Source organism: Carassius carassius, chromosome 47 (assembly GCF_963082965.1).
Source record: "Carassius carassius chromosome 47, fCarCar2.1, whole genome shotgun sequence".
NCBI lineage: Eukaryota > Metazoa > Chordata > Actinopteri > Cypriniformes > Cyprinidae > Carassius > Carassius carassius.
The window spans coordinates 25,482,758-25,509,748 of record NC_081801.1 but is presented as its reverse complement, the minus strand read 5'-3'; the positions used below and the strand labels follow the sequence as shown (position 1 = coordinate 25,509,748).

Here is a 26,991-nt window from a genome sequence, read left to right as displayed (position 1 = left end):
CAAAAAATTGAATTTATTACTCTCTACTAATTACTTTTTTCAAAAGTAATATTATTACTTTCTGGCAACAGTAATAAGTTATACTTGCATTAAGTAATATTATTTCTGTAACTAGTTAGTACAACACTGTCATTATTTACTCACTCTCATGTTGTTCCAAACCCGCTACACCTTGTAGATGCTGTGCATGAATATGTCCTTTACTAAAACTCCTCATGAACACTGATCCTTTTCTATCTTTCTTTTTTATTTGATATAAGCATTAGGAAGACACCAAGTACAGTTTATGAAGCTCGAAAAATAAAACAAAGCTTTACCAATACGACTATTTTTCCCCTTTTATTTTTATTATTGGTTCAATACATATATATATATATATATATATACTGTATATGGGTTGTTGGAAGGTCAAAATGTATTCATTACAAGCTTATAATTAAAACAAAGTTGCATCTGCAAAAAAACAAAACAAGAAAAAAAAGAACACTGCAAAGTCTTAATATTGATCCAGATGCCATTTCAGTATGTGTGTGGGATAAAGAGTTAAAAAGGTGAGTGCATGTGCATGACGGAGAAGGAAATCTGCAAGAAATCCTGTAAGACAGAAAGGAAAACATTTTATTACATTATGCAACTTGCATCAAACTAGCATGTCCCCTTGTTCACACAGAGATTAATTACGAGATGCGGAGAGAACATGAAATGATGGAGCCCATTTAAAATCATTTATGAAGAAGCAAATGGACAATATAAACTTTCTGGCCATTTGGGACGTCCCACTACTTTCTAACAAGGGGTTCGTAAGATTTACAGATGTGATTGTGTAATGAGAATGACAACAGAGGTTACACTTATACAATATCACACAAGAGTTCAATTGAATTAAGACTTTGATGTGAGACTGTGTTTAGGGTTCTTGGGGAGATTTTAAGACAAATATTAAGAAACAACAAATGCTGTGCAAATTCTAACAGCAGGAAAGTTTGAGAAAAGGGTTCAAACTAACACAGACCTACCAAATGTCTGTCTTCTGTTTCTGAACGAATACTCTCCACTAACACGGCTGGGCTGACTGCTTCCTTTAGGTCTTTTCAGCTAAAAAATATATTAATAAAAAAAAGAGAGAGAAGATAAAATAGCATCATATAGAGAATTTAAGATATAAACTGATATGAATTAACTGCAAGATGGAAAAAATACTGAGTTAAATTACAGTATTGGGATTTTACATTAAAAGGTTTTAAAAGCAAGGTACAGTAAGTGTTATGATTAATGTGATATACTATGTTGTAAAAGCACATCAAAACTACTTTACAGTGGTAAAACCATAGTAAGTTTGGCGATTACTGTGCTATTAATACACGTTTCCCAGTAAAACCACAGTAACTGATGTAAAACCATGGTAAGTGTTGTGCTTACCATGATTTTATTACAAGTACAACTTACTGTACATCTTTGAACCTGATATGAATATGATTAACTGATGAAAGATCTATGGCACGTCAAATGTGTTCATTCAGTTCAAAGCAAAGACAACGTCAAATGACAGATGTAATACAGCAAACAAACAAAGCACTAATCTGATAAATAAAGACAGAATAGATTTTATAACAAACATTAAAGTTGCCATAGAATGCAAAAAATACTTTTATAATGTGTTTAAACACTGTTGTGTGTGAAAACAACCAGCCTATAATGGTAAAAATCCACTCATTGTTTTATAATCCTAATAAATCATGAACATTCTCTCTACACAAGCAGTTCCAGACTATGACGTCATGGTCGGTGAAAGTCCCGCCCATTTGTGACGCTCTCTGCTCTATTAGCACACACACAGCCCTGAGTGAGAGGCAGCGGTCCATCATTACTGTTCTCTTGCTGCAGCTGCTGGAGATACAATGTCAGCGCCACAGAGCCATTAAAAGTGCCATGTGTTGTGATGCACCAACGAACAAACAGTAGGAGTCTCCATAGACCGCTGAGGACACAGTGGTTAACTTTCATTTTCGAAAGAAATGTCCCGGGAAAAAAGGAAAAATCCTATACTTTCTGCTAATATTTTACACCGGACGTCCTCACAAATAGGGTCAGCTCAGCGCTGGAGTTGTGCAAAGATTGCATCTAAAACAGGGATTGATACCAACGCTTTGTGCTCAAACGTCCAAACTCCAGAAAAAGCAAGCATCATGCATCATGTTTTGTTTTCTAAAAGAGCTTCTTGGCTCTCTGTAAGGCTAATGTTGCTAAAGCCTGTTTCACTAAGGCTGCCTTCACGTGCTACCAGAATGATCGTAAATAGGAATGTGGTAGTTAAAAATTGCATTTGGAAGCAATCAGTAACACAATCACCACCAGTTAAACCATAACACCGCTCTTGAAGCTCCGTCAGGGTTGCCAGGTTTTCACAACAAAACCCACCCAATTGCTACTCAAAACCAAGCAGCAACCTCCCGCTCTCTCTCTCTCCTGAAGCCAACAAGGAAGTGAATGAACTGTAATTCATCAACTGGCCGCTTGAGGCTGGCTGCAAAAGAGAGTGAATCCCATAGACTCCACATGTTAAAATGCCAAACTTTACAGCAGAAACAAACATGTTTACAGTCTGGTAAAATAATAAAAAAAATATTTTGGTCTATATAGCTAATTTTCCCTTCATCTGTTCTGCATACTTAAGGACGTGGCCACTTGAGTGACAGGTGGATTGGACATCAAAGAACATTTTAAATATTGTATCAATGCATTCTATGGCAACTTTAAGACAGCGTATTTATGAATACTCACCCAACGTGTGGCACACGTGAACTGATGGCAAATATCGTGATCTGTGCTGAATGAGACTTCTCAAACGAGATTTCGTAGCGATGAACTTCCCATGCTTCGTGGTTCTCTCGTGAATGGAGGCGGAGACTGACCCAGAAGAGAAGAAATTGTTGAATAAAGGTGTTATCTTTGTTCTCTTTGCACACAGAAGGTATCTGCATAGCTTCACAAAATTAAGGTTGAACCCCTGAAGTCACATGGACTATTTTAACAATGTCCTTACTGCCTTTCTGGGCCTTGAACGTTTCGGTTGCATTGCTCTCTATGGAGGCTCAGAAAGCTCTTGGATTTCATCAAAAATATCTCAGTTGGTGTACCAAAGTTCATACGTGTTTGGAAAGACATGAGAGTGAGTAATTAATTACAGAATTGTATTTTTTTTTTTTTTTTTTTGGTGAACTAACCGTTTAAAAAGAAACATTTACATTTTCTAAGAGCAAACCACTGAAAAAAAACCTGAAAGTAATATTTAGTCTGTACTGAAAGACTTAAGGACCCTGTCCTTTTGTTGTTTTGTTATTTTATGGCAATGACAATACTGTTTTCAAAGCATTTATGGACTGGAGTGCTGTGGATTATTGTGATGTGTTTATCAGCTGTTTGGACTCTCATTCTGACGGCACCCATTCACTGCAGAGCATCCATTGATGAGACACTGATGCAATACTACATTTCTCCAAACCTGATGAAGAACAAACTCATCTACATCTTGGATGGCCTGAGTCTACATTTTCAGCATTTTTATGGGTGAACTATTCATTGAAGCACTTCCTTTATCCCCTAATGCAGTCTTTAAAGTTATCATAATTTAAAATTACCATTCATTTAAATTATTCTCTCTTAATCTGTGAAATCTGAATGGTCTTTCTTAAAGTTCTGCCTGACAACAACCTTGAATTTCAGCTACCAGATGTATAGACGAAGACAGGAAGATTGACAAATAAATATACTATAAATCAGGAAACGAAGTGAACTCAATCCACTCTGGCAGAATCTGTGGAGCAGAAAATAAACAATGATATAATATTCATAACAAACAATCAAATCTGTTCATTCAAATCATTATTTGTCACATTTTGTCCTGCCTTTTGGAAAACTGGAAAAATTCTTCCAATCATCAAATAAACAACACGTTCAAAATGAGATTTAAAAATCAATGTTCAGTCAATAATCTGATGTACATTACTTAAACATCTCGCCAGTAAACTGGAGAACAATTGGAGACTATTACACATTATTGTTTAATTGTTTTCTGTAAATAAATTCCATGTTATGATTATGCAAAAACATAAATTTGAAGTATATAAATAATGAAAAAAATTCCCTTAAGTGTGTGTCAATGCATTTATGGAAAAAAGGCATTTAAATGACCATTTTGGTACCCTTTTTGGCAGAAACACATTATAAATATCCATCTATTCTGGTAAATAATTTTCATGTTGAAGCAGGGTATTGGCATGTTATTACCTTGCAATTCCACACTGCATTTTGCTATATATATATGTCATATTTGAATTAAAAATGCAACCCAAAGTGTCTTATCCGTTAACATAAATGCATTTGAGAAACATAACATTTAAATTATAATTTTGCTACAATTTTTTCTTGGACATGTTAAACATATCTCACCATTTTAAGTAATTTTCATTTTAATTTTGCAACTTACAAAGCTTTAAAATTAGCATATTAAAACTAGTGTAGGAAATGGCAAACATACATTATATAATTGCATTTTCAAATTGAATATTGCTACAGAGCAGTAACGTTCCTTTACTAGTGTCTTTGCATATATCATACACTTGTACTGTAATGCATTCAATGCATTCACTTAAGTCTTTTTGTGTCCATAATTTGGAAAGAATATTTGTTAATGAGAATATGGAAATAATTTTATGTGGTAACTAACATTGATAACGGCAATATGTTAGTCTTTGTGATAACAAAGAGGTTTGTTTTACAATTTAAAATATTCCTGAATTTATAACTTTTTCCCGTTCCTAAACCCGACGGAACAGTTATTTTTAGCCATTTTTAATTTTTGTCAGCACATGATTAGAAATCCCTTTATCTTACTAAAAGTTTTTCCTGGTTTTCTCCTGTTCAATATGGGAAATGTTAAAAATAAATAAATACTATACTGCATTTTGGAAATACTGTAATAATACTGCACATTGCATTTGTGTGTTCATGTATATTTCAGTAGATACACATAACAGGAATGCAACTGCCAATGCAGAAGGTATAAAGCCACTGATGGGATGTTCATAGCAGTTTCTGCTAGATGTCTTCATGTGAACACATTTTGGAAAGAGATAAGACATTTTTAAACAAATCCAGTGTTTGTTTTAGCTACCAATTTAAATAGTTTGTGTTTTAGCGTTTATGCTAAAGATTCATCAAAATTTGTGTAATCAATCAATATAAGCATATAGGACTAAACGGCACACAAGTATGTTTTAGACCCTCATTTGCTGACTGTGCATTCGCTTATGAAAGTCATTGTGTCGGTTTTATTTTATTTCCTATATTAAGACTTTGGTAGTCACTTAGTCATTCCATTTCTATCATCAGCTGTTTTTAAAAACTGTCATAGCAAATAACCTGAGACCTCCACCAAGTATGACTTTTTCCTGATTGAATGAGTTGAATGATTCAATGACTCCCATATGAAGACAGTGATTTGTCGCCACCTACTGGTGTAATAATTTAACACTGAGAAAGAGTCACTCTGTACAATCCTCTCACTAAAACACTTTCTGAAAGTTGTTATTATTCTGGGGTATGTTTGTGTTTTGTGCGTGTGGTGGAGTGACACAGAGCACAGAGACGTAAGACAGAAAGCACAGCTTTATTGACTGCACTGGTCGACCACAGCCGAGCGCTGGCGATGATGGGACTGGAGCTGTTATTAAGGCATCACAAACAGCATGCACATACAGTCACATGAACATTATATTGCTCTAAAGACTGCTTAACATGGAAAATGTACAAAAAGGAAAAAATAGGTTTTTTGCACTGATGAAAAATACAGTCTTTTTTCCTTCTATAAAGATTTCCAATACAAGAAAATAAATATCGCAAAAAAACAAAAGAAGCCTAAAATAATTTAAAATAGCTCTTCTTCTTTTTCTAATTATATGTTCAATAGTTTTCTCTGCTATTAACAAATGGCACAACATTCTTTGAAACAAAGAACATAGAAGGATAAACTCCTGCAACATTCATATCATCGTATCCTAACCGTGTCGAGCGGAAGATGTTGACAGATTTACAGGACACGTGTGATTCTTAATGGACTACAAGTGCTTCACCTCTCCTGCGCCTCGTTTACTCTTCCAAGAGAGAACGACAGAAAGAACTGCTCGGTCACAGGGGCATGTGGGAAAATCTGCTGCATAGTAAACAAGACAGGAGAGAGTCGGATATGACCGCAAAAGCTGCAGCTGAACAAGCGAGAGATATTTCACGACTGGTTTCTGAGACGCATCAGTAAACAGATCCTCTGGAAGTGAACGACAACACTGAAAGATACTCAGGTGAAGCTCATGGGGGTCAAACGTCACCAAAATCCATTAAAGAAACCCTTAAACGCTTAAAAGCAGAAGTGCTGTTTGTAACGAATCTTATTCATGCGGATTTTAATAATAATAAGATGTCCAGACATCTTTACAAATGCAAAGAAACAAAAAAAAAAGGGCACTTCACTTTATTTCTGTGGATGAATTATGACTTTTCTTCAATAATCAGTTGCATCCTAGAGAACAGCTGGATCTTAGGGGTGTGCGATAAGTGTCTTCTAGGATAATTTACTAATTGTTTTTAGGATACTCGAGCTGATGTTAAGTATGTCACTCACTTGGCACAAACCAGATGATGCAGCCTAGAAGAATGCAGTCAGAATAACCTGAAATTCAAGATTTAAGGTAAAATAAAATTATATTTATGAGCTTTTATCTTATATGATAATTTGGCAATATCACATGAGCACAAGTGCTGTTTTTAAAAATATCAACACACTTGTAAATGTGATATTGATTGATTTTACACAGGAATTGTCATTTAAATGAGCTAAAAAGACAACAGTTTTTTCTCAATTTTATGTAAGGAAAATAGTTTCAAACAAATCCATGACAAAACACTTTTGAGCTCTTCCTTACTGAATGAATGCATGTTTTTGAACGAATAGTTACTTTTGAACGAAAGTCTTAGTGAGCCATGACGGGCCTAAACCAGCCAACGTACCAGCACAAAAACACCCTACATCTCGTCTAATCATAAACAAAAAATATATTGTTTTTCATCAATATCGCACACCCCTTGGTGGTCTTGATGATTTCCTGCCATTCCAGCTATTTGTAGAGACAAAAGAATAATCAAGTGCAAAGACTAGTTACCTTCTGTCATTAAAGCGGAAGGCTCACTAACAACATACGAGTGTCAAGATCTACTCAGTCATTACGTTGTGGGAGGAAAACGGTCGCACAGAAGCTGAACATTTACAGAGATTACGTAGAGTATATGTTATAGTTTTGGTACACGAACGGCAACGAAGCATGATAAAGCAGCTTGAACTCTTGCAGGAGGCTGAAACTAAGTCACTAAAGGCACAGTATTCCATGTCTGCGTTGGGTGCATACTGAACCAGAGAACGGCAAATGACCAGCGCTATGATTAGTCCCTATTAAAGCAGCTAAGATACATGAAATCTGTACAGGTCGCTGTCTGTGGTCTGTACGGATACAGTAGACGGCTGTCGCGATTTAAGCCAGCGAAGGACTGAAACAATTCATCCACCGCGGCGTTGTTCCAAACCCAAAATTACTCTTCTGTGGAACACAAAATGATGGTGACTTGTGTGCGGGATTCTAGTCTTCTGGTGAAAAATCCTTTGGTTATGATGCTAGTCGCAAATTTGCCACAACGTTGGAGATCTACGTGACTGGGGAACGATTTCGGTAAATTAAACACTTAAAATTTGGGAGACCAGAAGACTCGGAATGTAGCGCATGGACTATTTTTTTTTTTGTCCTTTTTGGACCCATTTGCTTTCATCGTATGGAAAAGAACATCAAAACAGGTTTGGAACGACAAGATTGAATACAGAACTGTCCTTGTTTGGGTGAACTAACCCTTCGATCACTGACACGCATCACGTATGCTACACATCAGTTGCTTTTGTCTCAAACTAAACCTTTCTGGACAGCTCACGTCTGTGATTGCTGGATGAGGACGATGCTCGATTGATGATGCGATCCAGGAGTGTACGGGTGGATATCAGTGCACGCTGAGATCTTCAGAAGATCCACACACAAAGTTTACATCCACTTCAGAGCATATGCTGACTTACTTTTCTTTGGCATCATCATACATAATAAAAGAAACTCAGTGTTTCATCATTACACTGTGAGAAGATCATCTCAAAACGTGACGTTTTGGCAAAGAAACCTTGTTGTTTGTGAATGTACAGGTTTAAGCTTTTCAGATGATTGCAATCACTTCTTCGCTATAACCCTGAGATAAACACCATGGGTTGATTCATTAGACGTCACAATCAGAGGGAAAACATTAGCAAAGCCTGAGGACACTTCGTAAGTGTCAATCCAATTAGACTGACGGACGTCGGTGCATGAGCAGCACTTTGCTAAAGCAGTATTGATGGGTCGACGCTGTTTTCTAGGCACCTAGAATCTCTATGACTTTGACATCTACATACAAGCTTTTGGACCAAGCAGGTGTTAGTTTCTGATTGCCATCATTGTATTAAAATAGTTAAACATGTTGATTATTCGTTTGATTTGGGGGGCTACAGAAGGCACACTTTAATGGAGAACAACAATGGTTCTTTCTGAACAAATGTACTGAAGTAAGTGGGAAAGAAAGTGCCAGATACGAAAGTGAATCTCACAAAAGATCCCTCCAAAAAATTCTAGACATTTTAATTAGTTGTAACTGGAACTATCAGAAGTGGTCCAATGGAGTTGCATAACTATTTTTAACTTCTTAAATTTTTTAAAGTGATTATCTCGATCTGTTGGTATCGCAAAACCACCAATTTTTATTTTACTTCGTTTAACCATGGTGGTCGTCTTTGTGTCATGGCGCACAACAAATTTTGGGTCATACAGACATTTATGGAAAGCTCAGTTTCTTGGCTCAAGATGGAATTAAAAACTGATATCAAATGCATATTTCAAGATACATGAACTACCCTTAGAATTGACTCAGAATTGAAGTCCAAATGCAAACAGCAATTAATGGGCTAAGCACAATGGAAGCAGAATGAGGCGCAAGCATGGCAGGGAGGATCAAACCAAAAGTAACACGGAGTAACTGAAGACATTTTAAGGTGATTTAATATAAACTGGCTGAAAATCATAAATTCAGTCATTATTAATATGATTTAATGGTTTATCAATTTTGACCGATAGGTGGCGCTGTTAACAAATTGATGTGGTGTGGTCAGTTGTCGGTTTGTCAAAGCTTTACAGAGATACAGCCTCAGATCCAGTTTGGCATTAAATTAATTGGTACGTTAAATGAAAACCGTTTTATCTATCGACACGAAATTCATGAATTTTTTCCAGTATGGTCTGAAGATGGTCTGAGCCAAATTTGGTGAAAATCAGACCAGTGGTCTAAGTTAACAAAAATCAAAATAGCGGACAGGAAGTTCAGCCAATGCATGATCCAAGAAATCTATCAAGAGGAGTCTCAAGACAATAGGCTAAATTAATCAAAAGCTGTTAACATTTTTAAATTCCATTATAATGTTTGACCACTAGGTGGTACTGCTACAAAACGTTTCGAGTATGTCTAGGGAACTGTGCTGAAGACACATACCATGTTTTGTAACAATACACCAATGCATTCGAAAATATAGCATTTTTTGCCCAAATTCGAAATGATAGATGCCCAAAATTGCCGACATGGGAAACTGGGAACGTTTGACTCTGCATGCTGCTCTGAATGTAAAGAGAAAAAATTTCTAACGATTTTTCAAGATACTGAGGTTTCCATAAATAACCCTAAATTATTGGTGCGCCATGACACAAAGAAGACCACAGTGATAACACAAAGTAAGATAAAAACTACAAAACTAATGTCTTGCGATACCAATAGATAGAGGAAATCAACGTTACAACTTCAGACCACTCGAGATGGATTGAACAAACATAAAAAATGTACTCAATCGTCACACGGCTCTTAAAACAGGCTTCATGTTCGTGAGATTCACCCATGATGGAAGCTGATCTGTCACGTAAGAATTACGCTCAAGTGTCCGTGTGATTCTGGTACGTCTAGTCTCTGTAAAAGCGAATGAGGCGGTGGATACGACATACATGTGTGCTACATTCCCCAACGGCTATTTGTGCTTATTTGTGTCATATTTTCTCATCATTTTATAGTAGCCGCATCCTCTGGAGACACATGACAGACGTATTTATATAAAACAAACACACCCTGAACAGACGTCATAATGCCCACGTCATCGTCCCTGTTCCAGGACAGAGCCTATTGCTTCCCAAGAGGACACACTTGACAGTGTTCATTTAGACTTTTTCGATTCTTCTTGTTTGTCAAGCACAAATGGTTATGGTTGCATAAATGTAGGCGACGGACTAACATACTCTGACACGTAAAGCGAGAAAAGAACACACGCCTTCACATCTTCACAACCAAAAATGGTTTTAGGAGGCAAGCACGCTTCTCCGCACTACCTCCTCCTTCCCAGCATGCAGTTGGGGCAAGCGCAGCTTCCGGCTGAATGAGGGCAGTTCACTGTCACTCTGTTCCGCGTCAGAGAAATAGCCGTCTGTTTCAGTGTCGTGCGCGGAGATGTTGTTCCCAGTGCTGTTCTGCAGCAAGACCTGCGTCGTGTTGCTCTTAGAGCGTGACTTGCCCTGTCTAGGTAGACGCAGATGCAAGGCCACCTGCGAGCGCTTGTCGCTCTCCGTATCCCCATCGTCCGCACCAGGGTCCCAAGAGCCATGCTCCTCGGAAATGTGGCACGAGTCCATTTTGGATATGGCTGGCTGCAGAGGGTCCGGCCTGCCTTCGCTGCTGCGGGTGTGATGAGGGTGTACATGGCGTACTCTTTCTCCTCGTTTGGGAAGTTGGTCCTCAGGACAAACCTTGCCTTTGACTGCGGATCCGATTCTTGGAAGCGAGACGGACTTCCTGCGGGAGCGTGGCCCAGCCCTCGGCTTGCGGCCCTGCTGGGGCGTTTTCCAGGAGGACTTGATGGAGTGGTCCATCATGAGGCTGAGCAGGTTCTCCTCGCCCTGCAGGAGCTGGTCTGACAGGAGGCTGGCGGAGGGGTCACGGCTCTCTTCGGATAGAGACCACTGGCTCAGCATGTTATCTGCCGTGATGTGAACCGATTGAGCCAGCCAGCTGTCAAAAAGCGAGCCGTCCAGCGGGAAGGATTTGGAGAAACCTGTGGAAGAGATATACATTCAGTCTGTGTCCATCCCAGCTACTACCATCTGAACCAGCTAATCAAGGCGTCCAGAGGCCTGTTGCATGAAGCCAGTTTTAATTTCTACCCACACACTCAAGCTAGAGGTTTCGAGCTCAAGAAGCTGGGTTGGTTTTGAGCGGTTGCGCTACACTGCTACCCTACTCTGAAGAGATCGCAAACCTGAAAATGGACCAATCAGCTGTGAGGACAATGATCTGATGCAACATAGCCACTCCCCCTGTATCGCTCACTCAATTAAAGCAGTTAACAGTGAAAAAAACATTTAAGAGTAAATTCTAGCCTTTTGCTGCTAATTTTTTAAATCTAATAATTTGATTTATATAAATTCATTACATAACATAAAACAAACATGTGTGACCCTGGACCACAAAACCATTTATAAGGGTCAATTTTTGGAAATTGAGATTTATACATCATCTGAAAGCTGAATAAATAATCTCTCCATTGATGTGTGGTTTGTTAGGAGGACAATATTTGTCTGAGATGCAACAATTTGAAAATCTGGAATCTGAGGGAGCAAAAAAATCTAAATATTGAGAAAATCATCTTTAAAGTTGTTCAAATGAAGATTCTTGGCAATGCATTGTACTAATCAAAAATTGTGTTTTGATATATTTATGGTACGAAGTTTACAAAATATCTTCATGGAACATGATCATAATATCCTAATGATTTTTGGCATAAAAGAAAAAAAATTGATAATTTTGACCCATACAATGTATTTTTGGCTATTGCTACAAATATACCACTGAGACTTGAGACTGCTTTTGTGCTCCAGGGACACATAAATTACCTTTATAAGTTTAGAGAACATGTGAAACATTTTTACATTTTCCCCCACTTTAAACAATTTCAAATGCCATGTATAATATTGACGATCATGCGAACAGCATGCAGCTCTCACACTGAACAAGGCGAGCATCAAAATGATCCAAAAGTGACCAAATCTGTTGTTCTTCTTTAGAACATAACTTGACAGTAACATAATTAGACTCATGAGATCCTAAAGTGACATGGCAGTATAACCTAAAAATGAGCCGCAGAACAAAAAGGAAGAATCTGAGAACCTCTGCTCTATTGAGTTTTGCCTCAAGTCTGAAGCAGTTTTTCTCGCCTAAAAAGTATTTTAAGAGGTTTCATTTTAAAGGTTGATTGAATTGTACTGCTGTTCTGTCTTTTTTTGCAGATCGGTACAGATGATGAAACCGAACACATCCTTCAGTTACTTACCCAGCTGTGTGAATACAGAGCTGTCATCTGATCTCCATTTGTCTTTCTTGTCTGGACTACTCTTTCTTCTTTCTTTCACTCGTTCCCTGACTCCATTGCAATGAATCTTCTCCCCTCTCCGAGTTTTTTCTATAAAGTACAGAATATAAAAGAGCATGCAAAATGCGTAAAATTAGCAATTAAACATCTTACAACTGTCAACCATTTTCCACTTAAATATTTCAAATTATGTTCAGTGTCTCCAGCACAGCTTTAGGAAGCACTGCGTTTGAGGAAAAGATCAGCGAACACCAGATTTTAAATCAACAGTCCACAAGAGGGTGCAAAACATGAATATAAACCAATCAGCATCTAGTTTACTGCAAAGAACAAACCTGGCTGTTGACAAGTGCATTTCATTTTAAATCATCCTTAAAATTTAGTATTTCATGTTAATCATTCATTTCAGTTTATTTTATTCAGATTAAAATGGCATCCTATAAAAAAAAAAATTGTTAACTTATTAAATTTAATTAAACAAACCAAATTTACACAATTTAAGTATTAATTTAAACATCACAATTTGTAATAACAAAACATGTGAAAACTGTCCTTGCTGATGATCTGAATTCTAAGATAAATTTTTGTGGATTTTTTATATTTTAGTTATTCATTTTTCAATGCATTTTACAGAAAGAGCACATTCTTAACTTAATGCAACTTAAACCTTTAATGTCGAATGATGCCATTTTTATTGTCATGACATTTTGTGAGGGAATCATTTTGTCATCAGAACATGTTTAGGTATGATTTCCAGTTTTAATTCAGTTAAATGATACCATAATGCAGATATTTTGTGAGTATTGTCCATAATACTTCAAGATGAGCACTTAATGGATTGAAGCATCAATTGAGCTAATTATCCAGACATTATTTTTCAGAAAAACCATATGTTCATCCGGCTTCTGAGGAAGGTTTATTTGTTCATCTCTCAATCATCATTGCAATGCATTATGTTTTAGAACTTTGATCAGAAAACTGAGCATATCTTATAAGACATATAGGAGTCATATTATTGGGAGATATTTATATGATTACAAGTTATAAGAATTTAATCTTAATTTTTGTTCATATGTGACCGTGGACCACAAAACCAGTCATAACTGTCATTTTGTCAAAACTGAGATTTATACATCACCTGAAAACTGAATCAAAAGACTTTAAGAGGTCAATATTTGGTCGAGATACAACTATTTGAAAATCTGGAATCTGAGGGAGCAAAGAAATCTTAATATTGAGAAAATCATCTTTAAAGTTGTCCAAATTAATTCTTAGTAATGCATATTACTAATCAAAAATTAAGTTTTGATACATTTATGATAGGAAATTGACTAAATATCTTCATGTAACATGATCTTTACTTAATATCCTAATGATTTTTGGCATAAAGGACAAATCAATAATTTTGACCCATACATTGCATTTGAGCTATTACTACAAATATACCCCTGCGACTTAAGATTGCTTTTGTGCTCTAGGGACACATATAAATATCAGCATCTGCAACAAACTGCATGTTTTTTGTTTTTGTTCGATGTTTTAATTAAAAAAATACACTTTTCTAGCTATTATTTCCTATGTCAGACATATGATCTGGAATCATAATAGCTGAGCTCACTTTAAGCTAATACAGCTCAAAAGCATTTTTATTTTGGTTCTTCATACTAAAGGGTATTTTTTAATCAAAATCCCAAAAACCCACAAATGAGAAAACATCACATGATCAGGCTGCAATCAGCCACTTAATGTAATGCAAAGCTTTTATACATCACTGTAGTACATCTCAGTGGTGGACAGTTGCTCAGATGTGATGTCAAGACAGTTTGGCTGTAGTGTATCTCACGTATGGAAAAATAAGTTCCTTAAATGGTGTTGTTGAGGGTCGAGGTCTGCGCTGACGAGGCTCAAAGTTTTTTTGGAAGGCACAATGAATATGGGTCTAAACAGCAGATGACAGAAAGCCAGCAAGTAGAGAAAAGTGCCGAGTCAGAGATTCAGGAATAACGAATACTGCAAAGAGGGATCCGAACAAATGCAGCTCCTCCATACAGCACTGTGTAAAAAACAGGTCAATGGTGACCCTGGTAGCTCAAACAAAAAACGATTAGGCGGGTCTCATGAATGCAGAACGCTCACACATCGCCACATGACTTTTCTGTTTTAGGCTTTAGAATCTTGTTTATTTTCACCAATAGAGCTATTGGATTTATTTGATGAATTGCAATCTAACTTGTAGGAACCTAGCATGAAAACCAACATAATATCAAATGAACATACTATCTCACAGTTCAAATCTTTTCTCCAGATTCCCTGAATCTTTCCAAGTATAGTATAAGTATAGCAGATGGTAAAAGACCAAAATTCTTGGGAATCTTGCACTGAGAAAAGTTATTTTTCGTTTGGCACCAACGAGCCCGAGTAAGTTTCAAACATATGCCTACAATATCAATTGAACAACCAAGTGCATGTACAGTTCTCTCTCCACCTTCAATACCACGACTTCGGTGCCCTTGAGCAAGGCATCGAACCCCCAACTGCTCCCCGGGCGCCGCAGCATAAATGGCTGCCCACTGCTCCGGGTGTGTGCTCACAGTGTGTGTGTGTGTGTTCACTGCTCTGTGTGTGTGCATTTCGGATGGGTTAAATGCAGAGCACAAATTCTGAGTATGGGTCACCATACTTGGCTGAATGTCACTTCACTTTTTTTTTTTTTTTTCACAACAATGGCCATTAAGCAGGCAATCAACCCTCAATAGCTTATCAATTAAATTGGGCCTATTAAATTTTTGGAAGTGGGCCATTTATTGGCCTGTATATTGTAAAATGAATGCCCTGATGTACATGTGCTGTGTCCGAAATCACCCCTATACCCTTGTATTGGTGGTGGTTGAGGAGAGACCCCCCCCTCCCCCGACATGATTGTAAAGCGCTCTGGGTGTAAAACAATACACAATAAAGCACTATTAGTGAGTGGATGGTCAATTGGAGTGGTGTCCAAAACCAGTCAACATTATTGAGTGCATTCATTTAATCCCATAATGCACTGCAATAACAGAGGGTGCTAAATACATTGAATGGCGGCATCTGTTCGTTTCAGTTTGAGCAGTTTCGGTCATTTTCTATGATGCCTATAATAATAATAATAATAATAATAATAATAATGCTTGGACATCAACAATGAATTTTTGTGGCTATATTTAATTTTTTCATTTAATATATTTTCCCGGTTTAAACAACACAAATCTAACATCATGTCAAACATCATAGACAAAGTATAGAAAATGGAACTTATGAAATATGTAGTTTAAGCACCTTATTTCACTGAGAAGTTGTTTAAAATAGAAAATAATTTTTTAAGTGTCCCCAGATAGCAAGCAATGAATCAATGCTAACAGGATTGAAATAATGTTACAAAGCGGTGTTGGTTCAATATCACATTTTCACCGGCAATTAAAATGTCGAAAAAAAATTGACATAAAAAAAAAAAAAGGTTTAAATTGTATGGTAAAGTCACTGGATCATCATTATGAGTGAAGATGTTCCAACATCACTGGTTCATCCTTAGTCAATGTTGAAAAAAAAAAAAATTGTAAAAAATAAAAACCAACCCACTGGCAGTGTCACTGATTCAACACTATGATGTCGATTCGACATCACTGTTGAATCCAGTGGTGGACAGTCACAAAGTACAGTAGTCAATATTTGAAGTGGATCAAAAAAGTTAAATTCTTTTAAGAAACTTTTACTTCACTTCATTCCAATGCATAACGGCTCTATACGCGTTTTGAGTCATTTTCTCCTGATAACCCCGAAAAGAACTTAAATTACGCTTTCAGTTTTAATGTTACAGATAAGAGCAATACATCAATCGAATCTGTAAAGGGTCTACTTTTTTTTGGATACAGACATAATAACAAAACTTTGTGCACTTATAAAATAAAGATAACAAACAAGGTGCGCTGTCTGCAGCCTTTGTCTGCGCTGATCTTCATTTACAAACACGTCATTAAAATGAACTGTAACTCTGTGAATACTCAACGAAGAGACATGAGAGAGATATCTATAGAAAGCTTGACATGTCTATTTTTAAACTAAACAAGTACCGCCGAAAACAGATATTCTTTGATAAAGTAATCCATATGAAAACAATGCGATGTCTGTTTTTCAAGTCTCCCTTCATTATATCTAATGTGACCACGCCCCCACGCGATTCAGATTCAAACTGAAGCGCGCGGCTTGAATACGCCCATAACAGAAGAAAAAGCAGCGAGACTGTTCTTCAAGTTTTTTTATTTTACTGTTTGCTTCGCGGTGAGAGGAATAAGACATAAATCACCCCCAAAAGATGTGATGTGGTTGAGGATTTGAGAAATGGATTTCCTCAGAAAAAAAAAGAATGAAGCACTTTATTCAGGAGAGATCATAAACATGAGTAAGTCTCTTTTTATTTATTTATATACTTGTAAAATGTTTACACGTTATGTGAAAACTAGTACTAGTTAGACTTTTTCCAAACTATAATTCCTGACTAAATGTATAATCAAGTGAGACATTATGAAGTTTCAATAACAATATACAATACTATACCATTCAAAAGCTTGATGTAAATAATATAAATGTAACAAATAGATAACTGTAACAAATGTAAAAACAATGCTTTCAATTCTTTCAATTATTCCCCCTAAAAACCCAGAAAAATATTCTCAGCTCTTTTCAACATTAATAATAATGATAATAATAATAACAATAAATGTTTTTTTGTAGAAAATAAGATTGTTAAAAGGATTCCTGAAGGATTGTGTGACTGGAGTAAGGATGCCAAACAATTAGTTTGAAAGTCAGCTTTGATTGTTTCTAATAAACTGTTTAACTGATCCCCCAAGTGAATATTAAATTATGTTGTGGGATAATTAAATATATTCTTAATAAACTACAAACATAAAATTATATAGATTTATTTTTTTCTCACATTCTTTCTTGTAACTCCTTCCTCTCAGTGGCACAGATGACATAAAGGCTCATTATGCAGCTCATTATGCAGCTCATTATGCAGGCCTTTGTCTTCTCAGGTGTAAATCACAATGATATTCATGATAGTTGACGCCTACTCGCATATGACTTTTTCCAACAAAAAGTCTTAGAAAATTTAAATCAATATATTGTTTTCTGTGAGTGAGTAAACAAGATGATTTTCACATAATTTAGAAAGAAAAATTCTAGGCAGCAAGCTCCAGTTCTCAAAAATCCCGGGAACCATTGTTCTTTATGTGTTTTTTTGCCTTATTCAAGTGTTTTAACATTTTTAGTTTTTCACTAACCACGCATAAATTTTTTTTTCTCAAAAACACAATCATGTACATACATGCATTTCACATATTATTACAGCCCAGTTTGTGCTGATTACAGTGAGATTAGACTTTACCCATTTAGATATTTATAAGAAACTGAAAAAAGCACAAATGTCAGGGCATGACAAAACTTCTCCAGGCCCCAAAAATACTCTTAGACTCCAGAGGGTTAAGCAAAGCACTTATTGGCTTATTGGTCATGCATTTCCATTTTCTTGTTTTATATTTTGATATTATAAAATGACTATTAACAACTATATATATTTATTTACAACTACAAACTCCTCGGTGGCAAGGCACCGGGGGTGGATGAGATCCGCCCTGAGTACCTCAAGTCTCTGGATGTTGTGGGGCTGTCTTGGCTGACACGCCTCTGCAGCATCGCGTGGCAGTCGGGGACAGTGCCTCTGGGATGGCAGACCGGGGTGGTGGTCCCTCTTTTTAAGAAGGGGGACCGGAGGGTGTGTTCCAACTACAGGGGGATCACACTTCTCAGCCTCCCTGGGAAAGTCTATGCCAGGGTACTGGAGAGGAGAATCCGGCCGATAGTAGAACCTCGGATTCAGGAGGAACAGTGTGGTTTTCGTCCAGGCCGTGGAACACTGGACCAGCTCTATACCCTCTACAGGGTGCTGGAGGGTTCATGGGAGTTTGCCCAACCAGTCCACATGTGCTTTGTGGATTTGGAGAAGGCATTCGACTGTGTCCCTCGCGGTGGCCTGTGGAGGGTGCTCCGGGAGTATGGGGTCCGGGGCCCTTTGCTAAGGGCTATCCGGTCCCTGTACGACCGGAGCACGAGCTTGGTTCGTATTGCCAGCAGTAAGTCAGACTTGTTCCCGGTGCGTGTTGGACTCCTGCAGGGCTGCCCTTTGTCGCCGGTTCTGTTCATGATTTTTATGGACAGAATTTCTAGGCGCAGCCAGGGGCCGGAGGGGGTCAGGTTTGGTGACAACACGATTTCGTCTCTGCTCTTTGCGGATGATGTTGTCGTGTTGGCCTCATCAACCTTCAGCATGCACTGGGACGGTTTGCAGCCGAGTGTGAAGCGGCTGGGATGAGAATCAAAACCTCCAAATCAGAGGCCATGGTCCTCACTCGGAAAAGGGTGGCTTGCCCACTTCAGGTTTGGGGAGAGTTCCTGCCTCAAGTGGAGGAGTTTAAGTATCTTGGGGTCTTGTTCACGAGTGAGGGAAGGATGGAACGGGAGATTGACAGACGGATCGGTGCAGCTTCTGCAGTAATGCGGTCGATGTACCGGTCTGTCGTGGTGAAGAAAGAGCTGGGCCGCAAGGCGAAGCTCTCGATTTACCGGTCAATCTACGTTCCTACTCTCACCTATGGTCATGAGCTTTGGGTCATGACCGAAAGGACAAGATCCCGGATACAGGCGGCCAAAATGAGCTTTCTCCGCAGGGTGGCTGGGCGATCCCTTAGAGATAGGGTGAGAAGCTCAGTCAGCCGGGAGGAGCTCAGAGTAGAGCCGCTGCTCCTCCACATCGAGAGGGGTCAGCTGAGGTGGCTCGGGCATCTGTTCCGGATGCCTCCTGGACGCCTTCCCGGGAAGGTGTTCCGGGCACGTCCCACTGGGACGAGAACCCGGGGAAGACCTAGGACACGCTGGAGAGACTATGTCTCCCGGCTGGCCTGGGAACGCCTCGGTGTCCCCCCAGAAGAGCTGGAGGAAGTGTCTAGGGAGAGGGAAGTCTGGGGTTCTCTGCTTAGACTGCTGCACCCGCGACCCGGCCCCGGATAAGCGGAAGAAGATGGATGGATGGAAAATGACTATTATAAAACATCAAACTATCCAGATATAACATCAAATTATCCAGAAATCAGATCTTGTCAAAGTTTCGCACTTGTGTTTGTGTGTGTGTGTGTGAAGTAAAAACAGTCCCAAAGTGCCTTAAAAAAAACATTTCTTCAATTTCCAACACAAAGCAAATAAAGAGCTACCTAGGTAGGATGCAGCCTTCCATTTGAGAAACACCCAACAACTCACTGATTCAAATGATTCAGTCAGAGCGAGCCTGCTAACAATTCAGTGAATTCACAAGTCTGACTCAAAATGAGCCAAGAACAAGAGATCCCTGGAGCTTGAGTGCTTTTCTACTCTGTAGAAAAACATGGATCATTATAGGTTTAGTTCAAATTTCTTCTGAAAGAAGTATTATTTTTGTGGATTGGCTATTATTTAGTGCTATTAACATGTAATGTCTGGTTCATTCATACTGGAAGCCAGAGGGCGCCATTGTGCAGAAACTCAACATATGCATCACAGAAGTAATAGAACTCATTATGCTCTATGATTAAAGGTAGAAACGTTTTGAATGAGGAAACATGAAGACAATAAATACTCTTTTACGACAATGTATAGTTTATCTGTGTTCTTCTAGCCATCTTGGGTATTTTCATAATAAAAATCCATTGCTAATAACCTTTTTTACAGTTACTGTATATAATATATTTTCTGCCACATTCTGTGATAAGAAGCCCTTTCAGATGACAATAGGAAGTTACTTCATACATTCGAGTGATATTGTGGAGCAAAAACATGTTTCCATTTCTCCTGTTCCGTTGCATGCCTATGAGAAAACTCCTGTTTACTCTGACATTGAAGCCAGATTTTTCACATTCGTTTATTTGTATGAACAAATCAGAATCAGAATCAGAATCAGAATCAGAAATCAGAATCAGAATCAGAATGAGCTTTATTGCCAGGTATGTTCACACATACGAGGAATTTGTTTTCGTGACAGAGCTCCGCAGTGCAACATAACAGCGACAGAACAAAAAACACAATAAGGAATAAAAAAAAAAATAAAAAAAAAAATACAAATAGGTGGGTAAGGATTGACAATATACAAATTGACAATGTATGGCAGGTATATTAAAATGAGCATTTATGTATGTACATGTATATTATGTGGAAAAGTTTTAACTGTACGCTAAGTATGTGTGTTGGATAAATAAGTGTATGTGTATATAAATATAAATATAAGTAGTGTATTGTGTTCCATGTATGTACATGTATATTATGTGCAAAAGATTTAAGTGTACGCTAAGTATGTGTGTTGGATAAAAAGTGTAATGTATATAAATATAAATAGTGTAGTGTGTCCCACAGTTATTATCAGCTGTTCATAAGATGGATTGCCTGAGGGAAGAAACTGTTCCTGTGTCTGGTCGTTCTGGTGCTCAGTGCTCTGTAGCGTCGACCAGATGGCAACAGTTCAAAGAGGGAGTGTGCTGGATGTGAGGGGTCCAGAGTGATTTTAACAGCCCTTTTGCTCACTCTGGATAAGTACAGTTCTTGAATAGATGGGAGAGTTGAACCGATGATACCCTCTGTAGTCTTCTGAGGTCAGATTTAGAAGCTGAGCTGAACCAGACAGTTACTGAAGTGCAGAGGATGGATTCGATGATGGTGGAGTAGAACTGTTTCAGCAGATCCTGTGGCAGGTTAAACTTCCTCAGCTGGCGAAGGAAGGACAACCTCTGCTGGGCCTTTTTCACAATGGAGTCAATGTGAATGTCCCACTTCAGGTCCTGAGAGATAGTGGTGCCCAGGAACCTGAATGACTCCACTGCAGTCACAGTGCTGTTCATGATGGTGAGTGGGGGGAGTGCAGGGGGGTTTCTCCTGAAGTCCACGATCATCTCCACTGTTTTGAGCGTGTTAAGCTCCAGGTTGTTGAGAGTGCACCAGACAGCCAGCTCTTTAACCTCCTGTCTGTAAGCAGACTCGTCACCGTCCTGAATGAGGCCGATGAGTGTGGTGTCATCTGCAAACTTCAGGAGCTTGACAGAGGGGTCCTTAGATGTGCAATCATTAGTGTACAAGGAGAAGAGCTGTGGGGAGAGAACACAGCCCTGGGAAGCTCCGGTGCTGATTGTACGGGTGCTGGATGTGTATTTTCCTAGTCTCACTAGCTGCTGCCTGTCTGTCAGGAAGCTGTTGATCCACTGACAGACGAGGTGGGCACGGAGAGCTGAGTTAGTTTGGGCAAGAGGAGGTTTGGGATGATCGTGTTGAAGGCAGAGCTGAAGTCCACAAACAGGATCCTCACATAGGTCCCCGGTCTGTCTAGGTGTTGCAGAACATAATGCAGTCCGATGTTTACTGCATCGTCCACAGACCTGTTTGCTCTGTAGGCAAACTGAAGAGGATCTAGCAAGGGTCCAGTGATGTCTTTCAGGTGGGCCAGCACCAGTTTTTCAAATGACTTCATGACTACAGACGTTAGAGCCACAGGCCTGTAGTCATTTAGTCCTGTAATTTTGGATTTCTTTGGGATAGGGATGATGGTGGAGCGTTTGAAGCATGAAGGGACTTCGCACAGTTCCAGCGATCTGTTGAAGATCTGTGTGAAGATGGGGGCCAGCTGGTCAGCACAGGATTTCAGACAGGCTGGTGTAACGCAATCTGGGCCTGGTTGGTTGCAGGAGTTGTGAATGGTGTGAATGGTTGTGTGGGGAGGTGTTCAGGGCAGGTGATGGGTGTTCTTTCAAACCCGCAGTAAAACTCGTTCTGATCGTCTGCAAGTCGTTGATTCTCCACAGTGCTGGGGGATGGTGTCTTGTAATTGGTGATCTTCTTTAGGCTTTTCCACACTGATGCGGAGTCGTTCAAAGTGAACTGAGTCCTTATTTTTTCAGAATAATTCCTCTTTGCCACTTTGATCTCCTTTTCCAGTGTGTATTTAGCCTGTTTATACAAGACATTGTCCCCCTTCCTGTAAGCATCTTCTTTGGCCTGACGGAGCTGTCTGAGTTTTGCAGTGAACCACGGTTTGTCATTGTTGTAATTTAGTTGAGTCTTGGTAGGAATACACATATCCTCACAGAAACTGATATATGATGTTACGGTCTCTGTGAGTTCATCCAGATCGGTGGCAGCAGCTTCAAAAACACTCCAATCAGTGAGGTCAAAACAAGATTGTAAATCCTGCTCTGCTTCATTAGTCCATCTTTTTACAGTCCTTAATACAGGTTTAGCTGATTTTAGTTTCTGCCTGTAGGTCGGTATAAGATGAACCAGAAGGTGATCAGAACGTCCCAAAGCTGCTCGTGGAACAGAGTGAAATGCATCCTTTATTGTGGTGTAACAGTGATCCAATATATTACTGTCTCTTGTGGGACAAGTAACATGCTGTCTGTATTTTGGCAGTTCACGGGAGAGATTGGCTTTATTAAAGTCCCCAAGAATGATTAAAACAGAGTCTGGGTGTTGTTGTTCTGTCTCTGTGATCTGCTCAGCGAGTTTCTGTAAAGCTGAGCTCACGTGCGCTTGAGGAGGGATGTAAACACTAACCAGAATGAACGAATGAATCTCCCGCGGCGAATAGAACGGCTTGCAGTTAATGAAGAGCGTTTCGAGATTTGAGCAGCACGTCTTCTTTAACACAGTTACATCTGTACACCACCGTTCATTGATGTAAAAGCATGTACCGCCGCCGCGCGATTTCCCCGTTGATTATGCGTCGCGATCCGCTCTAAACAGCTGAAAGTCCGGCAGATGGAGCGCGCTGTCTGGTATGGTGTCATTCAGCCAAGTTTCCGTGAAACACAGAGCAGCAGAGTGGGAGAAATCTTTATTTGTCCGAGAGAGCCACTTCAGCCGCCAAATGGGATGGAGCCGATCACTACATAAGTCGGCTCAGAGTGCCATTTGTCCAATTTTTTCTCCTTCAGCACAAAGATCATCCTTTCACTAAACTCTGAAGCAAGAAGCTCAAAGTCTGCTACTCGCTGGGGAAGCGCCCCTGCAGCGGGAAGACGCTGAAGTCACGGGACTGAGTAACCGGGCTTGAGTGATGTCATGCCAGCACAGATTCTACGTGCTACATTCTCCAGGGAGCACATCAATCTGCCTGCATGTTTTACACATCGAAATCAACGCTCCTTTGAGCTACTCCAGTTTGCTGACTTACGGCCTGGTCACTTAAGACCACCCTCTTTTTGGCTTTCACTTCAGTCATGCGAGTGGGTGACCTCCAAGCACTTTCAGTCAGTGCTTCATGCCTTGAGTTTAGGCCTAATGACTGTAGAGTCACTCCACACCTCACACCAAGACACGACTATGTGCATAAAGTGCTTTCCACTCTGTTCAGAGCACAAGTCAATACCCTTCTAGCTCTTCCAAATTCAGAGGATGAGCAGGGTCCCAATACACTCTGCCCAGTTCGTGCAGTCAAAGCAGCTCTTTTTATGTTTCAGAGGCTGCTCTAACTGTCTGCCAGTCAGAGACTGTCTCACTGGATCATTCACTCTTTAGCCCTGGCTTATGCCCCAGCGGACCTACAGTGTCTTATCAGAGTGAGGGCCCACTCCACCAGAGGAATGGCCCCTTCCTGGGCTTGGTCCAGCGGAGCTTCAATTGGTGATATACGTGTCTTCGCCATCTACCAGACTTTATAACCTATATGCCCCTGCTCTTCAGGCACGGATTTTGTCTGCATAATTTACCTAATCCCCTAGATTAGTGGAGAAGGTTTTGTTATGTACAGGTGCTTCTAAATAAATTAGAATGTCGAGGAAAAGTTCATTTATTTCAGTATTTCAACTCATATTGTGAAACTTGTGTATTAAATTCAATGCACACAGACTGAAGTAGTTTAAGTCTTTGGTAATTTTAATTGTGATGATTTTGGCTCACATTTAACAAAAACCCACCAATTCACTATCTCAAATCACTATCTTCTGCATCTTCCACACTTTTTCTTTCCACTCAACTTTCTGTTAACATGCTTGGATACAGAACTCTGTGAACAGCCAGCTTATTGGTAATGAATTTTTGTGACTTCCACTCCTTGTGAAGGGTGTCAATGATTATGAGAGACCATTTGGAAGGCTCAGGAAACCTTTGCAGATGTTTTGAGTTGATTAGCTGATTGGCATGTCATCATATTCTAATTTGTTGAGACCGTGAATTGGTGGGTTTTTGTTAAATGTGAGCCAAATCATCACAATTAAAAGACTTAAACTACTTCAGTCCATGTGCATTGAATTTATTTAATACATGAGTTTCACAATTTGAATTGAATTACTGAAATAAATAAACTTTTCCTCGACATTCTAATTTATTGAGAAGCACCTGTAGACCCCAGCATGTTGTCTTGGGTCTCATATTTGACTTATGCTTTTTACAAGCCCTCATTATGGGCGCTCCGGGTTGGGCTTGCAGAGCAGCTTCGTTCTGCACTTGCTTATAGCACACAGCTATTGGATGTGTTCCCCATAATTGTTCAATGCAAAGGGAGAGACGGAACCTTGGTTCCCTGAGATGCACAATTGTAAGTGGGGAGGTGTTTGCTCATATCAGTGAGTAGACTTACGGAACACACAAACAGAGCCAAAACAGGAGAAATAAAACGCACGGAAATTATTTAAACACAACCAAAAGAAAAAAAAAACTATTTGTGCACTAAAGCATGGATGTTGTACCGAACGGTTCAATATTATACTGAGAAATTTATATATATAAATAAATATATATAAATATAAATGTGTGTGTATATATAATTTTTTATATATGAACATATATAAAATTTGATATATTTGAACATGAAGTATCAGTAACCTGATATTTTAATATAGTTCATACGTAGACCAGGAATATTGAGCAGTAGAATTATTTAAATATATAATATGAAATTCATTAAAAAGTATATAAAATGACAAAAACATTCAATGATCAGTACTTTCAATACTTAAGTACATTAAAAATCAAATACTTTTGAACTTTTACTAGAGTAAAGATCTTAATACTTTTACTGGAGTAATATTTTATTAGAGTTATCTGCACTTTTACTCAAGCACTTGTTTGATATATATATATATATAATATTGGTAATATTTTTGGATCAATATTATAATATAATGTTGATTCTAAACCACTTTTGTTGATTCATTTTATTTCATTGAAAATATTACTGAAATGACAACATAAAAAAAATGTTGCCATCTGATGTACCAAGTTAACATTGGCTACGTTTACATGCAACCAAATAATCCATTTGTAATCGGATTGATGGCTCAATTGGACTGAAAAGTCATGTAAACACCTTAATCGATTCGACTGAGCTCGATCGGAATGGTGGTTTATTCCTCTTTAATACGACTGAAAGTGCATGTAAACACTCAATCTGATTGAACCACTAAAACTGAAAGGACTGCACATGTGCAATGACGCAGAAATAATGTAATGACATATGACGCAATGAACGAGCGACTCTTATTTTTGAATAAAGTGTTGTATAAATGCGTGTCCTGTCATTAAAAAAAATACCTTTTACTCAGCAACTGTGAAATGGAGCAGGACAACTTTGTTTAGGATACTCATCCACAGGCAACCCGGTTTGGGTGCTGGAAGGGGGGTTTCTTGATTTTTTTTTGCGTGATAAATGAAAAGCAAAACAAACAAATAAAGAAACGTGTAGGAGAGTGGTTATTATGTGCAAACAGTGAGAAATAAATTCAGTCCGACTGAACCAAAAATTGTGCATGTAAACGTAGACACGGTTACCAACAACATTAAGCTGGTGCATAAACTCCTGACCATTTCAAAGTTTGGGGAAACCATTTTAAAATCAAAATGACGCCTTTCCAGCCGTTGAGTCACTTTATTTATTTTTAAACAGTTTAACAATCAATGACAAAAAGATCAATCTTAATAAAAGTGGGACAAAAAGGACAAAAGGACTACAACCTTTAAGATAATTATTTTGAGGAGTCAATTATTTTGAGGATAATTATTTTGAGGAGTCCAACGGTTGAAGTTTTAAAAAGCTGGCTTACATCACACTGCTGCCCCTTTTTCTTTGGGATGAAATCTAAAAAAGAAAGCATAATGTCACCTAAGAGCAAGTCAATTCATTTGTCAAAAAAATACAGTCACATTCAGGAATGTTAATATGTTAAACAATATGATTCACTTTTTAAATTGCTCAACGCAAAAACATTCTAACTATGATTATAGTATCACTAAATTATATTTAATTTAGAAATCTAAAATCTATGAACACTGCAATATCAATACAGTCTCTACGATTAACATAACAGAAGCACAATGTC

At 38.5% G+C, this 26,991-nt stretch overlaps 1 protein-coding gene and 1 long non-coding RNA gene across 6 annotated transcripts in view; both read right to left on the bottom strand.

Annotated features, from left to right (window-relative positions):
- Positions 1-236: 236 nt before the first annotated feature.
- On the bottom strand, positions 237-3,136 carry LOC132130916 (uncharacterized). The gene is made up of 3 exons (XR_009428811.1): positions 2,782-3,136; positions 1,017-1,095; positions 237-594 (listed from the first exon to the last, which is right to left on the bottom strand). It is a non-coding gene; the product is annotated as an uncharacterized LOC132130916 (long non-coding RNA).
- Positions 3,137-7,034: 3,898 nt separating this feature from the next.
- LOC132130979 (E3 ubiquitin-protein ligase Jade-2-like) overlaps positions 7,035-26,991 on the bottom strand; it is a 49,749-nt gene continuing 29,792 nt past the window's right edge. For 4 of the 5 annotated variants that reach the window (XM_059542891.1, XM_059542894.1, XM_059542893.1 and 1 more), the window contains exons 11-12: positions 12,533-12,661; positions 7,035-11,257 (exon numbers count right to left, since the gene is read on the bottom strand). In XM_059542891.1, coding sequence (XP_059398874.1) covers positions 10,509-11,257; positions 12,533-12,661 — 878 coding nt within the window. In that variant the 3' untranslated portion in view covers positions 7,035-10,508. Of the gene's footprint in view, positions 11,258-12,532; positions 12,662-26,715; positions 26,751-26,991 lie in introns of all 5 variants that reach the window. The other variant, XR_009428824.1, reaches the window with a different exon arrangement.